Genomic DNA, 19,286 nt, shown 5'->3' with positions numbered 1-19,286 from the left:
TCCATTACAGTGTCTAATATAGCGCAGCAGATTCCATTACAGCATCTTATATAGCGCAGCAGATTCCATTACAGTGTCTAATATAGCGCAGCAGATTCCATTACAGCATCTTATATAGCGCAGCAGATTCCGTTACAGCGTCTTATATAGCACAGCAGATTCCGTTACAGCGTCTTATAGAGCGCAGCAGATTCCGTTACAGCGTCTTATATAGTGCAGCAGATTCCGTTACAGCGTCTTATATAGCGCAGAAGATTCCTTTACAGCGTCTTATATAGCGCAGCAGATTCCGTTACAGTGTCTTATATAGCGCAGCAGATTACGTTACAGTGTCTTATATAGCGCAGCAGATTACGTTACAGTGTCTTATATAGCGCAGCAGATTCCGTTACAGTGTCTTATAGAGCGCAGAAGATTCCGTTACAGTGTCTTATATAGCGCAGAAGATTCCGTTACAGCGTCTTATATAGCGCAGCAGATTCCGTTACAGTGTCTTATATAGCGCAGCAGGTTCCGTTACAGTGTCTTATATAGCGCAGCTGATTCCGTTACAGCGTCTTATATAGTGCAGCAGATTCCGTTACAGCGTCTTATATAGCGCAGAAGATTCCGTTACAGCGTCTTATACAGCGCAGCAGATTCCGTTACAGTGTCTTATATAGCGCAGCAGATTACGTTACAGTGTCTTATATAGCGCAGCAGATTCCGTTACAGTGTCTTATATAGCGAAGCAGATTCCGTTACAGTGTCTTATACAGCGCAGCAGATTCCGTTACAGTGTCTTATATAGCGCAGCAGATTCCGTTACAGCGTATTATATAGCACAGCAGATTCCGTTACAGTGTCTTATATAGCGCAGCAGATTCCGTTACAGCGTCTTATATAGCGCAGCAGATTCCGTTACAGTGTCTTATATAGCACAGCAGATTCCGTTAAGTGTCTTTTATAGCGCAGCAGATTCCGTTACAGCGTCTTATATAGCGCAGCAGATTCCGTTACAGTGTCTTATATAGCGCAGCAGATTCTGTTACAGTGTCTTATATAGTGCAGCAGATTCCATTACAGCGCCTTATTTAGCGCAGCAGATTTTGTTACAGTGTCTTATATAGCGGAGCAGATTCCGTTACAGTGTCTTATATAGGGAAGCAGATTCCGTTACAGTGATGAAAAGGAACCTCTGCTGGGGGAGCCGCAGAGGTAATTAGCTGGTCGCAGGAGCAAGCTTCTGCGACCAGCGATTACAATGGGGCAGAAAACGGGAGCACGCACCTGGCGATTTATCGCTGGTGCGCACTCCAATCACTAGCAATATGGTAGCCTGCGACCATATTCCCAGTGATTATAGCCCCTATCGCCCCCGTGTGTACACAGCATAACAGTGGTTTTTAAGTTTTTTTTTCTTTTCAAATGTAACATGCCAACACATGTTAGCCACGCCCCCAATTCATTACCCGGGGGGGCGCGAAATATGCCCTTGCTCCGGGCACCATGACACCTAGCTACACCGCTGCCCACCGGGGAACAACGTACCCTCGCTGGCTTCCACTGTCTGGGTGCCTTACCTCCTCTCGGGGCTATGCTATATTTTCTACAGTGCATTGTCATTATTAATCTTGAACCATACATTCACTAGCATTATTTACTATATACATTGATATTGCACTCTCTAAGGGTTAGACAAACCTCTGTTGCAGCTGGTCACACCCTCCCTGGACATTAGCCACACCCCTAAACAAGGGCCCTTATCACTGCATTCCCTGATGGGCCCTTTATGTCCCAATCCGACACTGCTAATAGGCTGCAAAATGCTGAGTTTACCAAAGCAACTATACAAAATGGTGTGCGTTACAGCATATGATGATCCGGGTCATAGGCGTGCGCACAGGGGGTGCCGGGGGTGCACAGGCACCTCCTAATGACCAACCGCCGCCAAACTCTGACTCTGAGTGACAGTCCCGCGCCGCTGCCACTGCCCAAATCACGCTGATGCAGTGGCGCGGGACTGTCACTCAGAGTTGGTCAGCGAGCGACTGAATGGTCGAGGTCAGTGTCGGGTGGGTGCCTTCCTCCTCCAGGAGCCGAGGAGGAGAGCGGGCGCACCACTGGGCCCCATCTCCTCATTGCCACTGTATCCTCTACAATGTTCCCCGACTGAGCATTCCCCAAGCAGAGGTGGTAGCGCGATCAGCTCGGTACTCCCCTCTGTAATCTAGATCAACTCTGCGCTCTTCTAAGCAGGCTGTGCTCTGACTGACTGAGGAGCGAGAAATGCAGGTGCGCTGAGCCTGTCACACTCACGCACACAAAGGAGGGAGTCCGGGGAGCAGCCAGCACAACAGTGGGCATTGGCAGTCCCGACTAAATGGTATGTGACATCCAACAATAATCACTCACACAGCAGAAGGTCAGGGCTGACACAAGGGGAAGGGGACATGGTAGTGTCTAAATCCCCTTCAGTTTTTACAATTGGACGGGGACATGGCTGACATAGGGGGAAGGGGACATGGCTGACACAGGGGGGAAGAGGACATGGATGACACAGTGGGAAGGGAACATGACTAACAAAGGGGGAAGGGGACATGGTTGACATGGGGAAGGGGACAGGGCTGACACAGGGGGAAGGGGACATGGCTGACACAGGGGGAAGGGGACATGGCTGACAGGGGGAAGGTGACATGGCTGACACAGGGGGAAGGGGACATGGCTGACACAGGGGGAAGGGGACATGGCTGACACAGGGGGAAGGGGACAGGGCTGACACTGGGGAGGGGGGCTGACACGGAGGACCCCCATGGCTGACACGGGGGACCCCCATGGCTGACACATTGGGACAGGAACATGGCTGACACGGGGTAATGGGGACAGGGCTGACACAGGGGGAAGAGGACATGGCTGACACAGGGGGGAGGACATGGCTGACACAGGGGAATGGAGACATGGCTGACACAGGGGGAAGGAATGGCGGTGAGGCGTAATGTGTAATGGACATCACGGTTTGAGGTGCAATGTGTAATGGGCATTACGGTGTTTGGTATAACATGTAATGGGCATTACGGTGTTTGGTATAAAATGTATTGAGCATTATGGCATGTGGTATACTATGTAATGGGTGTGTGACGTGCAATAGGCATTACGTGTAATAGACGCACTGTCCCTGTTCTCCATGTTTTACAAAAATTTGTCAAGCCCTGGCATAATATGTAATGGGCATTACTGTGTGTGGCATTATATGACACACACTGTGGGGAATGGTTCATTCTGAAGTGTATATATAAATAAGTCACCTTCTATTTAGTTTGCATTGATGCCCAACAGGCATTGTTGGACACGCCCAGTTGGCGGCCCTCCAATGGTTGCACCCTCTAACAAAATGGGCTGCGCACGCCTATGATCCGGGTATGGGTCATAGGGTCGACAAAAGGAAGGTCAACATGCATTAGGTCGACCACTGATGGTCAGCATGTATGGAAGTCGACATGGGGTTAGGTCGACAGGGTCATTAGGTCAACACAGACATTAGGTTGACATGGACAAGGTCAACAGTCAAAAGGTGGACATGGTTTTTTTTTTTTTGGCCAAAAGGCATGTGTCAACCTAATAACCATGTCAACCTTCAGACATGTCGACCTTCATGCATGAAGACCTTCAGTGGTCGACCCAATGATTGTCGACCTTCCTAGTGACCATGTACCGGTGACCCATGGGATTAATCTGTTTAGATCACCTAAAGGAATATCGTGAGCTATCTGCATGAAGCCATACTGTATGGTAAAAGTGGTCATTTTGTTTCTAGGAAAAATATAAAGTGTATTTTGGCTGCATTACACATTTGAAAATACTCCTGTCTTAAAATGCTGAAAATAGACTTTTCAACACTGCTTGTAAAGAGGGAGGCCATGAACGCTGAGCACTCAACAATGACATCTCACAGCAAACACACCAAGTTACTGTATAGTAATAAAGAAACAGAATATAAGTGTTCTTGTTCTATTTATATAATACACTTATGTGTCTCCCTACACTGTTGTGAACTGTGTGATCTGCTAAGAGCAAGGATGAACATCTGCAATTATTCTGTAAAGCATGTAGACAATTTTTTCCAACAAAATGTGACATTTAACAATATACAGAACCAGGGAGATTATTTCATATTTCAGCCGCCTTTCTTCTCCTTCATTCTTACCTATAGGAATGTTATTCCTAATAGATGGGATACAACACACAGTTAACATGTCTACTGTGTATTATTACTATCTGTAGCTGATTCTAGAGCATTGTACTATGCATTAAAGGGGTGCTACACACCACCACAGCACATTCCTTTTTTACATCGATCTTGTATCAAGTGTCCAGTTATTTTTCTTTATAATATACTAATTATCACCAATATACAAGAGGATTGTTCTTCAGTGGCTGCAGATTCCACGATTTGCACTGGGTACAAACAGGCCGCTGGAGGGCGGTACTGAGCCGCCGAGGTACCATAGAGAGTTACCCAAAAGCAGGGAGCAGATGAGTCTGTGATCCTCCCTCCCCCATCCTGCCCGTGGCGTGAAACAATGCTGCTCCCCCAGGGCCGCCCGCTCCCCACTGGGGGGATTTCAGCACGGCACCACCTGCGCTCCGGGGGGGGGGGGGGTAATATCGCCCGTACACACACACAGCCCCATCCCCACGTGCCGCAGTATAGTCCGCACCTTTCCCCCCCCCCCCCTCACAAACAACACCCCCCCGCCGGCGGGCGGCCGAGCGGTGCAGGGGGGGGGGGTTTGCCTCGGGCGGCCGGGGGGCTTGCATCGGCCCTAGGTACAAAACATACTGGGTCAGCCAATCAGCTCCTAACTCCAGTATTACAGGCTGGGTTTGAAAAATGACAGGTAGCAGCTGATTGGCTGGTGGTTTATCACTCTTTACGTGATCCCTTTTTGAAGCTTGATACATCTAGCCCACTGTGTGAGAATTGTTTCAGGGATGTGCATTCCGCACACATACTGTATATCATATTTGCCATTTCTATGACTATACCTCATAATGATTTATTCATGGAATGGTGATGGAGGATACACAGCGCAGTCTGACTGAAGGACACAATTTAGTGGAGAGCAGAATTATTGAAATTTGTGTTGGCGCAGAGTTACAACCTATGGGCAAAATGTATTAGGGTGCAATTTTTCGGCCAAAAATCACATATGTAACAGGGTGCAAATCTTTAGACCAAGCCAGAAATCACTTGCTGTGTTTTAGTAATGGGAATGTGTGTTTTTTTAGGCATGGGGTTGTTTTTTAGCAGCAAGATTGTGAGTTTTTTTGTTAAAAAAAAAATGCTGTGGGGTCATGATGTTTTGGTCATATTTAGGGTGTGATTTGAGAAATTACTTATTACTTTTGAGATGAGAAAACATCTGGATGCGATTTGTACAGTGCGATATTTGGGGGTTTGTCCTTAAAACATCACTCTTACGGATGGAAACCATGACCATTGTAAATGTCATTGCAAATAGCTGTAAAGCACAGTCTAATCAAATGCTACGCTGATGTCTTACTTGTAATGACTGCACAGTTCTGGAATTGGACAATACGACATACATTGTGTTCTGCTTATGCATGCAGAGTTTGTGTTTACATTGCATGAGAGCATAAGCACAGCAGTGCCTCAATGTACAGAAGATATACATGTGTTAGAAGGGATCATTCCAGCCTCACGATTTAACGGGAATAATGTGCTATCTGTTTGTATGTTAAATTCAATGGGTAAAGCAAAATAAGAGTGACTACTTTCCTATTGTACCGAGTTGGGTCTTGTCTATAATGTGAACTGATAGGTTATCATGTGTCCTTTATATTTGTTAAACACTTTATCATTTTATCCATAGGCACTTTTTTTTAACTGACTTTTCTTTCTCTACCTTCCCTGTACTCTCATATGTAACCTGCCTTATGTACTATATCTTAAAGTCTCCTCCCCATTTTACAGCCATGGCCAGCCGGCAAGTGGACATCGCTACACAGGGATGGTTTATTGGCCTGATGTGTGCTGTGGCCCTTCTTATATTAGTATTGTTGATTGTTTGCTTTATACGAAGAAATAAAGGTGGAAAATATCCAGGTAAGGCATGAATTCAGCAAAGGCGTTAATTGAAAAGTCAGGAGATCTTTTTTTTTCACTTTATATAAATGGTACTAGCAAGTGCATGCAAACAATATCCAGAAAAATATAGACAATAATTCCAATTTAGACTGTGGAGAATTACAATAGATCAATAACATAATTAAAGCAATTGCTTTACTGAAACATGAAATGGCTTCGCAGATGATGATTTGCTATGCTATTTTGCTACTTGAGATGACATGAGAATGGTGCCATTTACATTTGTTATAGAAATACAAATATACATTTTATAAATTAATTTAATTAGACATTTAAGTAATATATACAGTATATAAGCGTTATAATTGATTTTCTGTTTTATTACCAGCATGTACATCAACCCCAACAAAGGGAAACCATACATAATATTTACACCCCACTACCATCTCTTTTTACAAGCAGCTTTTTGTGGTACGCTATCACACCCTTGTAATCCGTTTGACAAGTACTTTGCACCTAATACTGGTCCTCGTTGGTACTTTGGAGAATTTATATAATTTTGGAAACAATACTTGGGAATGTGTCTATCCCCTGAAGTGTTTTGCTCTGTGTAATTCATACAGAGATGAGAATATTTATATATTTATTTATTAACAGTTTCTTATATAGCGCATACATATTCCACAGCGCTTTACAAAGTATAGTTGAACACTCACAACAGTCCCTGCCCTAGTGGAGCTTACAATCTATATCCCACCCACATGTACACGCACACACAGACATTCTAGGGTTATTTTTTGTTGGGAGCCAATTAGCCTACCAGTATATTTTTGTACATATGCGAACAATAGGATATAATAGAACATATTAATTTACTGAATGTTTACATTCAGTAGGTCTGGCCATTTAGTGTGTTCACTGATGTAAATGAGACCCTGCTATGGTAAGATTGTTATGGATCGTCCAAGCAACACATTTATGTAGTGTGGTTTTCAAAAACAAATAAGGTTCATCTGGGAACGAGAGACAATCTCCTGCTTCCTATTGATAGGAACACTGAAGGACCTGACTGATTTAGCCGGTGTTTACAACAAAAAATCTCATGTTATAATTTATTACATCTACAGTAATTCCACTTAAAATGTTTAGATTCAGTTGACATTGATCTTTAAATCATTTTATTGGGAGTGTATTTAATAGAACTTTTTTCATCTATGGATTGTTGGCATATACACAATAAGCTAAATGTTTTTTTTTTTGTGGTTTTGTTTTACTTAAAAGTTAAAGAAAAGGAAGATGCCCATGCAGACCCTGAAATCCAGCCAATGAAAGAGGACGATGGAACATTTGGGGAATATAGGTAAGAATAGGCCATCACATTCACCATATCACAGCAGTCTCTTATTATAGTAGTTCAACTGGTTTCGTTTGTATATTTACTGTTTGTCCAAAAGGAGGTTTTAAGAGTTGTAGGAGAGGGTGTTATTATACACTGTAGCATTGTATATTAGATATAATTTAAGAATGTTTTCACAGTCTATGTAACAGAAGCCTAGTTGTAGTTAGAATTCAGTACATCCAAAATGAACAGTATCTGATGAGCAGACTGGAACATAGATGGGCAATAGGTGGCACATGAGCCCAAGCAAACTTGTGCCCCTTCACTGGCAGTCCCCAGATCTATACCACCAATTTGACATATGCTTTATGCCACAATACAGTGAATAAACAAAAAAAAGTAGCAGATGGCCTTCAAATCACATGACCCCATGTGCACGACACATCAAGGTTATCAATGCATCAACCTAGGAAGTATAGGGAATGCGGTGCATTATAAATTAAGAGTTAGGTGCAGACCTTTAAGAGGAAATTTACTAAGATGGGAGTTCTATTACACAGGGGATGTTGCTATGGGCAACCAATCAGAGACTATCTATTATCTTCTAGAAGGTGCTCAATAAATAAGAAATACATTCTGGTCCGTTGCCCATAGCAACATCCCATGTGAAATAGAACTCCCATCTTACTAAATTTCCCTCTTAGAGTGTCAGAGGGCAGCAGATGCACTGCTTCAAGTATATCAGGTGACTCACAAATGATTTGGGATATTAAAGCTACTTCTGCTGACAGGCTTCCTGTTAGTACAAGTCCAATGAATATAGATACAGGTGTAGCCACGCTCATTGTGTCCCTGACATGGCGTGTATGCAACATTCACATAACATTAGCAGGCAGCCCAGCGCAGCCTGGCAACCTGATTCTTGGGTGCAACTAGTTGTAACAAACAGGCACCAGTCGCTGCATCACAGCCATGATGAGCATGGCCACGCCTGTAACTGAAATTAGAGTCCGTAGACGAGATGCAGCAAAGAGGTAAGTGCGTCCAAATCTCTGAAAATGCTATTTTCAGGGGTTTGTCCATGTCCAGCATATGCACCAAGCCTGGGGTTTAGATGAGATGGACAATGCCATCTTTAGATTTGCCTTGCCCAATGGAAGCCTATGGGCTTCTATCGCACTGCCCCTGCATTACTAGGCACCAATATGCATGCGGAGAGTGGTGGGATGCATCGCAACCAACATGCAATGCTAGCTGCATCTCATCGAGTATATTGCTTCAAACTTGTGTGTTTGCCTAGTCACATGTTAACCAGGTTGGCACACAAGTGGACAGCTAGATGCAAGTAAGGTCAATGCAGGAGCATGTAGTAGACTATCCAATAGCTATATGTGTGTATATATATATATATATATATATATATAGTAGCATTTAGATATTCAAGCCCCTTTCAGACCGCACTTTTTTCCCATTATTTTGCCATTTTTTTACCGTTTTAAAACTATAATTTGTGCAGTCTGAAAGGTGCAGAGTGAATTTACTCTTTCTATTGAACTGGTATTTCTAAACGGTAATAAAGCAGGGTCCTACCCGTTTCAGACCCGTTTTTTTTTTCATCCACTGTTTTCTATGGGTTAAAACGGGTTCCGTGTTGTGAAGGAACAAAAACTGCATTGAAATACCGTTTTAGCTGGCAGGGGTTTTAGCTGGCAGACCCATTTTTAGAAATGTTTTAAAATACCTGGTCAAAGCCAGTTTTGCGGTCTGAAAGCAGCATCAGATATTCAAAAGGCCCAGGCACAATCCACAATACATTTTTAGGAGGCTTCTCATCACCTTGTATAAGTCAATTCAGAACAAGGTTTTAGGTACAAAAGTGACCTCTGGTGGTCGGAGGTGAAATTGGCCAAGACTGTTCCTACAAATACACAAGAAAATTATAAAGAAAAATTAATTCATAATAAAAAAATGTTTATTGAGTTGGCAAGGATTGATTTATTTTCTTTAGGTGATTTGTATTTATGTTTTCTTTACTTATGCAATGGAAAATATAGGTTGATTGAAAGGTAAGAATGGATACCTGCAACCCTGCATTACAAAGCGTGACATTTTACCTACTGTTTCCCCCTCTTTTTTTTTTTTTTTAAGAAACCTAAGACTTATAATAAATCTAATAATATATTATATACTTTGATGATGATTAGGTTTTACTAAAGAAATGTGAGAAACCTATTGTTCCTTCGTATTGCCCACCTTACTTAGACATGTGCCCTCACTGACCTATCATTAAATCACACCAAATATATCCATTTGGCTCACCCCAGAAATGTACCTAAACTGCGACATGCGTTCTGTTGCTCAGTATTTTTTAATTTAATGAACTTACCTGTTTTGCGCTGCTTACTGGATGAGAGCCGAAAGTATGAGTACCTATTACATCATTAGTGGATTAGCATGCTTTGGCACCAATTTGAGAAAATGACATGCGCCCCTTCCCCCATTCAGCATAATGCAAATATACACTGCCACTATTGCAGGAAATGTATACATTGCAAACTTTAGCATCCTGTTTGTGTGCCGCTGCAATGTGAAAAAAATATGCTAAAGTACAAGAGTCGGAAACTAGATATCCATGACTATACGTTTTAGAAGGGACATGCATCTCCCATCATATAGCGCAAAACGCTAGGTGAATAAGGACATATCTGTTAAACTGTTTTCTGAAAATGGCAAAAAGTACGTTCACATGTATCATATTCAGCAAGTATCACAAATATGCTGTAATCCAATCATACAAGTACGTACAGTGGGCTACAGCAGGTGATTCAGAATGCACCGTTCCTGCTAACTCCTGTTTATCTTTCTACCCTACCAGTGATGCAGAGGATCATAAACCTCTTAAAAAAGGAAGTCGGACTCCATCAGACAGAACTGTGAAAAAAGAAGACAGTGATGACAGTTTAGTTGACTATGGCGAAGGAGTAAATGGGCAGTTTAATGAAGATGGTTCCTTTATTGGACAATACAGTGGTAAAAAGGAAAAAGAACCCGTAGAAGGCAATGAAAGTTCAGAGGCTCCATCTCCAGTCAACGCCATGAATTCCTTTGTGTAGTCATCATCAAGCGGTCATATTCTCTTTTGCAAACTGCCACGTTCCATTTAATGCACTCAGTTATTATTCATGATTATGTGGATATACACAGGATGCAGAGGCATATTCATACATTCAACAGTACTCTCAGAACACAATCGCTTGTAAATGGTACTATATGTCTGTGAGATTGTACGACATTGCCATCTCTTTGTTCAGGACATAATTGTTTTTAACAATGTGCAGGAACCGACTCCAAATCTACAATGTAGCAAAATGATACATAAATCCTATTTCCTATATAAAAACCTATAAATGCATGAAATGGTAAGCATTTCACATACCAAGAGATGTATGTAAGCCATGGTTCGTTCCTTTGTAATGCAGTCCTTGGTCCGACGCCTGGGTATAGAATCCGTTTCCCTCGTCAGTATTATATTATTGTTACAGTGTGTAGAACGTCAATGTCTATGTGGACATTGCTGGTGAAGTTGGTGAGTTTATTGTATACTATACCATGTCTTTTGTAAAAGACTACAAAATAAATTATATCTACAGTACTGCATATATATATATATATATATATATATATATATATATATATATATATATATATATATATATATATATATATATATATATATATATATATATATATATATATAGGCTAAATAATTCAGTATGATACATGTATTTGCTGAGGCTTACTCAGATCCAAAATATGCTCTTTGCGCCTCTTATTTTATAACCTATCAACATATAAAGTATTACACGTACTGTGTTGTATTTTGTACTAAGTGTATAAAGCCGTTTATTTAGGTTCCACAGTGATTAGCTTTGCAATGCATTCTGGGACTTGTATTTTCACAGTCACTGAGGAGATGGTCTCCATTGTCTCCATGAGCCCACACGCATACTGTTCAGTGCCTTTATTTGATATGCATTCCATGGTGCACTGCTCTGCTGGATAAGTTGGCACAGTACACACATACTGGTGAACTACAGTATCACGATTGCCAAAAATGTAAATTGTGTAAATGATAAAGAAGTTATGAAAAAACATTATGCTCAAATGGAAAAGAATCTTCTCTATTGTAAATTGAAATAGTCTAGATGCTGCTGCAGGTAAACCGTTCCTGATATATCTAGGAACAGACAAGAGTGCATAGCACTAATACCGCACTCTCATGCAGTGATATCCGCACACCTCTTATAAAGAAGACTGCTGGTTGGGATATCAGTGAGCATCTGCGCAGCACCTTGTCAGAAACGTATTTCACATTCCCGAATAATGAAATAAAAACGCATGAGAATAAAATCCTGCAAAAGAGAACGCTGCTAACACAGATTAGTGGAGGCGGATAGCTGTCGTCCGTGACAAAATATATTTATCTTGATTACCTAAACTATTCCAATACTGTGGTTTAGCTTCATATGAAATTATATAACAGCCTATGGTTGAAGCAATGCTCAGTTTCATTTGCCAATAAATTGCATTTTCATAACTTGCATCAAGTTTAATTTTAAGTAAGCTTTTATATGTAGATATTTTGTTCAATTTGTAAATATACAGAATTATTAGATGCTTTATGCTTCTAGATGTTACAAAGAAATAAAGCAAAGGTTATGTTGTACTGTGTAAGAAGAGATATAGCCAGTGGAGTGCATGGTATTTTTAAGGCATATACTTAAATGCATATATTTTGCTGTGAAAATGACATAGTGAACTATTGTTCTTTCTGCAGACATCTTTAACTTGTGCCAGTATGTTAGATTTTGTCATTCCTCCTCTTAGAAACTTACAACTAAAGCACAAGTTTGGTAGCCGTGTGCACACCCTGTTCCTCACGTCACCTACATCCCATACATTCTGTTAGTCCTTCAACAGCACGTTTTGGTGTGTTGGTGGGACCTGAAGGAATACAATGAAATTGTCCAAATGAAATGTCAAAGCACAATATGACAATATCTGGAGAGAAAAATAGACTTTAATAGATACTGGTGGCTGTGATGGTCTTTTATCAAGGGAAAATCACTGTGACATAATTCTGTGTTGTGTCAAGTTATATAGCACAAGGTGAGTCTGCTTGTCAGGGTTCCATGTCTACATTCATAGAGAAATTATAAGCTTCATATTGTGGCTCAGCTTTATAATTGACACACGAGAGCATGAGAATTGTGCCTTATTCCTTGATTAATGACCTCCAGACAAGGTAACACAAGTGTGCATGTTTTGGGTTTCTTGCAGACACTCTTGTGTACGAACAACATTTTGTATATTAATAAATGTATTCAAATTTCAATTGCTCTGTGACTATTTGTTTTTCTTTTCTGTGGAAATTATTCTCTTTAAGTTTCAAGAAAGTTTGTGGTTTGATCGCTATCACCTTATCTGTGGTAGAACTGAACTCTTAGTATTATTGTATTGGTTTTTCTCAAAACTATAAACAGTTGCTCCTGGGTAGGTCGCCATCAACAACCCAGCAGAGGGTTTACACTGGGCGAAATTTAATGTCGCCCGAGTTCAGCGGCAGTGGGAGATGATATTTCAACACATCACCTGTATCTCTCAACTAAATTGTAATGAGTGAATATTGGGTGTACAATTGTACAGGTGTGTACGCAAGTTCATTGCAGGAGCATTAGACGACAAACAGCTAATAACGCTCTTGCTCGGCCGGCACCGGGAGGTCGCATCTTATGTGCTGTTTCGTATTTGTCGACCCAGCCTACTAATCCAATAGAAGGGCAATATTTGGCTCAGTGTGTACAGGGGATCGCAGGGGGTGAAGCTGGGACACACCACTTGACTGTTTGGGAGCATTTACCTGATCAGCCAAGTGGTTGCAAAAGTGTCTACCCAGCTTTCATTTTCCCCTATCCATATATATTTTAAAGATATCTTTTCTCAGTATTTAATCCAGCAACAGGGTGATGAAGGGATTTTGTTTTAATTATAATTACTGTATTGTAGCTTTAGTATTCAATCCCAAAGATGAATTCTTACCTAGCATTAAAATATTGTATTTGTCATTGTTTTGTCAGACTTCTTAAAAAGCATTAGATATTGAATTTTATTTTGAATGGCCCATATTTTGGTCATGTTACACTGGAGATTAGGACATTGTCAATAAATTCTAGCCAGATGGCTATTTGTAGTTTCATCCTGGAATACTACCCAACCAACGAACACATTTGCATATGTAGGGCTACAATAAGTGATGATTATGTTGCCCATTCCTGATGGAAAAGTTTTCCTGAGAACCAAAGACATTTTGAATGATCCACACACTAAATCTCTCATTACCATTTGTAAAGGTCCATGCACACTGTGTGATTATGCCCAGTGCACGATGATGGGGAAAGTAGCTGGGCTGAAATACGCTCAGTGCATACACACTGAGTGTTTTGCCCCCTGCCCAGCCATGTCGCTCATATGCTGGTAATACCAGAAACTTCATTGCAGTCTACTCTAAAGTATAACCCCATGACCTCCCCCCCCCCCCTTTGCACACCCTTAGCTATGACCCTGAATTCCATTGCACTGCGCAGATCATCTAGTGTTAACTCAGGGTGTTTAGTTGTGAGAAATGAGTGTGTTTTATGATCCCTGTTCATTACTGCAAGTTCCCCTTACTCACCTCTTCCTTTAACACACTAAGAACTGGTCAGCGGTCAGAGTGGGGAAAGCAAACAGCCATTGGATGAGGTAATGTAGATAGTAACTACATGTACTTAAAACCAGACAAGGCTCTCCACACTAAACTTGGCAGTAACAAAATTAAACACATTGGGCGGTATTCAATGAGAATACCTGCGAGGTGCAGCGAATCCTTTTTAGGATTCGCTGCACATTCGCCACGTTCCGGAGCCGGCGGGCTCCGGTATTCAACGTGTCAGGGGCTCGCTGCCCCTGACCGGCGAATATGAGCTCCTGCGGCAATTGCCGCAGGGAGCCTGAGGACGGTGCCAGGCAGAGAGATGGTAGTCTCTCTGCCTGCCCCAGAACTTTGTGGGGGGTAGGTGGGCTCCCCGGGTGCCAGGCAGCACAGGCTGCCCCCCGGGGGTGCCAGCAGGGGAGCGTATATTCACTACACACGATCGTAACGATCGGGTGCAGTGAATATATGAATATGTAATGAGCGGCTCGGCTCCGGCGCCCCCTGCTGGATGCTGTGTAAAAAAAAAATATATATATATATATATATATTTTTTTAATTAAATATATATTCATGTGCTTACAGCACATGAATAACAATAGCATGCCCCTCCTCAGAATAAAATTCCTGATTTTTTTACATCAAATGTAAAAAACAAAACACTTTATTTTAAAAGTTCACATTCCACTTCACCATAAAAAGATAGCGATTGCTACTCGGTGAATCATGGTGAAAAAAAACTTGAAATGTATTCGCCATGTGGTCATTGAATAGGGTGATTCACCGTTTTAGTCAGAAATTCGCCAAACAGCACATATTTGCCATAAAAACATGGCGAATCAGGCTCATTGAATACCGCCCATTGGCTGATCCTGCTAATGTGTACTGTCAATGAACCAATATTTCTGCCTTGGGCCTTATTTGACTTGAAATTGTTAAACTTTTCTACCATGCTCCATGTGAGTGAATATATAAATAGCTGTTATTTGTCACTTATATATTACGCGTCATAATATCCTATGATGCTATAAGTTTTGTTCAACTACTCTGGGGGAAATTTGCTAAGTTTATTTACTAAGAAATTTCACATGGGTTGTTGCTATCGGCAACCAATCAGTTAATATTATCTTCATCCCATGTGAAATAGACCTCCCATCTTAGAAAATGTCCCCCTCTGTTAACTATCAAGCCAGACAAGAAAACTAAATGTTCATAACAGTACTATGCTATCTTTTATATAGGCTTCCTCAGCACCACTCAGCAGTACTGCTGTGAGATATAGAGGAAGCAATACAAGGGGGTGTATTCAATGCTATATGGTGAGCTATGATGGCAAGCTGTGCCGATAGCTCACCGTCATAGCTCGCGGGTCAATATTCAACTGACCACCCTTCACTCGCTGTTCCCCTCTGCTGGGTCTTTTTAGCGCGGTGGAATTCCAAGTTCGGCCGTCAAAATGACGAGGTTCACCAATCACCGCTATATGCAGTGGGTTTGCTGCAAACCTCGCCATTCCAGGGAATCCTTGCCATCCTCTGATGGGGAGGATTTCCCCGGAAGGTTGAATACGTTGAGTAGCCGGCGAGGATGGCTCTTCCTTGCTAAAAAAAGCCATTCTCGCTGTATAAACCCCCCTCGCCACTGCTCGCCGAGGGCATTGAATACCGCCCAAGGAGTGTGCCTTCTATGGGTCACATTAGGACAGTTTGCACAGACATGAATTCTAACTGTTTTATTGTGAATTTTGAACAGTTCATGATAAATGTCTCTGGGTCAGATGCACTAAGCTTCAAAAGTGATAAAATGGAGAGTTATAAACCACCAGCCAATCAGCTCCTACCTGCCATGTCACAGACTGGGTTTGAAAAATGCCAGGTAGGAGCTGATTGGTTAGTAGTTTATCACTCTCCATTTTATCACTTTTAAAGCTTAGTGCATCTGTAAGACCATAAACAACAAGATAAAATAAGTGTATTTTGCTGTCTTTATTTACTCAGAGTCATTTTAAATTCTTTCCTATCTGCCAGAATTGATAAATAGGCCCACAGATGTTATAAGACTCAGTGATAGAATGTTTTAAACATTTTATACTTAAACTTGAAAAGTATTATTAAAACTCGAAAATATTGTCAAAATACGACGCTGACAGTTTTGATGCAAATGGAAAGACTTCATTCTTTCTGATAAATAGGAAATTAGACTAGCCATTACTGGTTGGGATTATGTTGTAAAACCCAGCATCATAGATTATGAAACATACATTAAATTGGCATTATGAAAGTGCAGGATTTTCGATCATACCATTTCTCACCCATCACAACAGATATCACACAGACCAGTAACACTGATAGAAAATTGAAATGTAGGTGAGCATCTGCCAAAGAAAAAGTGGAGCTGGTACCATGGATTATGAATAAAACTATAACTTTAATCTGTAAATGCTAGTTTTCTTCTTGTGTTATTTACACTTGTACATCTGTGTAGTGTATACGCAAAGGCATAGAGATGCCACATTGCTGGGACAGAAGGCGCCATAGGCTTTTAGGCCTGCAGGCAATGTGCCACACTGGAGCCATACACCCACTAGGGGGTAAATTTCCAAAGATGGGATGTTCGCCATAGCAACCAATCATGCTCTATTTCTTATTTGTTTAGCACCTTCTAGAACAGTGGTTCTCATCCTTGGTCTTAAAGTACCCCCCAACAGTGCATGTTTTCCTTGTCTCCTCACAGAGGGCCTTATTCTACAGTAGTTCACTCTTTCTGACAAAATCCTTCTTAGATGGACAAAACCATGTGCACTGCAGGTGGGGCAGGTGTTACTTGTGCAGAGAGAATTAGATTTGGGTGGGGTTTTACTTCAAAGTGAGATCTATATTGCAGTGTAAACATAAAGCAGCCAGTATTTACCCTGCACAGAAACAAAATAACTTACCCAAATCTAATTCTCTCTGCACAAGTTATATCTGCCCCACCTGTAGTGCACATGGATTTGTCCATCTAAGAAGGATTTTGCCAGAAAGAGTGAACTAGAATAAGGCCCAGAATCACAAGTGAAATAATTAGCTCCACCTGTGGATCTTTTAAAATGCGTCAGTGAGTAATGAGTGCACCTGTGTACCTGCTGGGTGACCTAGATCAGGGGTAGCCAACTCCAGTCCTCGAGAGCTACCAACAGGTAATGTTTTCCATGTCTCCTCACATAATCACAAGTGAAGTATTTAGCTCCACCTGTGGATCTTTTAAAATGTGTTAGTCAGTACTGAGTTCACCTGTGTACCTGCGAGGTGAGCTAGAAAACTTGAACTGTTGCTAGCTCTCGAGGACTGGAGTTGGCTACCCCTGACCTAGATAATGTGAACTGTTGAGGGTACTTGAGGAGTGAGGTTGAGAACCCCTGTTCTAGAAGATAAAATTGGGTAAACAGTCTGTTATGAGCCGCCTCTGGCTAGTCTTGGTTACTGCAGCTTGATTCCTGTATGTGTTCTGTGTGCAGTTTCATCTACCACATATCACCCCCATAATCTCTATATGTCAGGCTGCTGAGTCATGTGTTTAGCTGCAGCTGTGTATCCACTCACCTGTCACATAATTAGGTCATCATCACTCTGCCTGGGTGTCTGGTTGTCCACCTGTGGTGATTAGGGGCTTGACCTTTCTGGTCATTCTCATTGGGAGTTGCTCCCTATATCACCCAGCCTGCCCTGTACTCAGGCAACTCTTTTTTTTGGTACTTGTTTCCTAGCACGGCACCAGCGATTTTTATCTTAAGCATCGGGACCAAAAAAAATTGCGTCGATCGCATGCAACCAAATCGCATTCGATGCGATCGACGTGATTTTTACATTGGAATCCATGTAAAATGGTCACTGAGACCCAATTTTACATTGGGCCCAATGTAAAAAGCCCCCGAAACCCCAATTTTAATTGCATACCCCCCCATGCCTCCCCATTGTTAACGCCACCCCACGATGAACGCCAACCCGAAGCGTGGCGAGCGCAGCGAGCCCCACGAGGGGACGCGCATAACTTCACAGGTATACGCGTCCGCTCGCCACACTTCGGGCACGGTGGCTCGCTGCGCTCGCTACACTTTATATAATCAACTCCACGCCGACGTGGATAGTGGGGGTATGAAAAGGTCGGAGGACGCGTACTGCCGCCCCTCGCGGGCTCGCTGCGCTCGCCACGCTTTGGTTTTGCGTCAATAGTGGGGTGGCGTTAACAATGGGGGGACATTTCACATACTTAATGAAAAATTGGGCCCATTGGCCCATTTCCCATTGTTCCCTATGTAAAATCGCATTGATCGCGTCGATCGCATGCCATTATAATGGCATTATAATGGCATGCGATGGACGCGATCAACACGATTTTAACATTGAAAGGTAATTTAACATTGAGCCCTATGTAAAATCGCGTTGATTGCGTCGGTCGCATGGCATGCCATTATAATGGCATGCGATGGAAGCGATCAACGAGATTTTCTCTTTGCCGGCAATAAAGCCACTTAATTAACAGAAAATTGCGTCGATCGCATACCTTAAGTTACCTTAACTTAAGGTATGCGATCTACCACGACGTGCGCCGTGCTAGAAAACAAGTACCTTTTTTTTTTTACCGGATTCTGGTCTGTGCTGTTGGTCTGGTATCCTGTGCTCTTGTGGGTTTTCGAGCCCTTCCAGTCTGTGGCCCAGTCCTGTGTTTCTGGCTATCTGTGAAATCTATGTTTCTGGAGTTTTCCATCATTTGTACTATTGCACTTGTGCATATTGCAAGAGTATCTCTGTATCACATCCTGTGTATTGTTACACCTATGAATATTGGAAAAGTATCTCTGTATTACATCATCATACTGAGGGGCAGATTTACTAAGCTCGATGAAGTGATAGTGTCTGGTTTTTATCACCGGCCAAACAGCTCTTAACTGTGAAGTTACAGGCTTGGTTTGAAAAATGACAGGTAGCAGCTGAAAAATCGACACTTTATCACTCCACCGAGCTTAATAAATCGGGTACTTGTGTATTTTGGCGGCGCCCATCGCATACCATAACGCATACGATGGTATGCGATGCGACGCGATATCGTACGATAGTGCACGATGGCAT

At 42.0% G+C, this 19,286-nt stretch overlaps 1 protein-coding gene across 17 annotated transcripts in view; it reads left to right on the top strand.

Annotated features, from left to right (window-relative positions):
* Positions 1 to 12,822, top strand: part of NRCAM (neuronal cell adhesion molecule) — a 206,310-nt gene extending 193,488 nt beyond the window's left edge. For 16 of the 17 annotated variants that reach the window (XM_083182714.1, XM_083182716.1, XM_083182715.1 and 13 more), the window contains 3 exons: positions 5,975 to 6,106; positions 7,370 to 7,448; positions 10,303 to 12,822. In XM_083182714.1, coding sequence (XP_083038840.1) covers positions 5,975 to 6,106; positions 7,370 to 7,448; positions 10,303 to 10,540 — 449 coding nt within the window. In that variant the 3' untranslated portion in view covers positions 10,541 to 12,822. The remainder of the gene's footprint in view (positions 1 to 5,974; positions 6,107 to 7,369; positions 7,449 to 10,302) is intronic. The other variant, XM_083182720.1, reaches the window with a different exon arrangement.
* Positions 12,823 to 19,286: the final 6,464 nt, after the last annotated feature.

This window comes from Crinia signifera, chromosome 4, assembly GCF_055691185.1.
Source record: "Crinia signifera chromosome 4, ASM5569118v1, whole genome shotgun sequence".
NCBI classification, from domain to species: Eukaryota; Metazoa; Chordata; class Amphibia; order Anura; family Myobatrachidae; genus Crinia; species Crinia signifera.
This window is presented reverse-complemented; position numbering and strand designations above follow the sequence as displayed.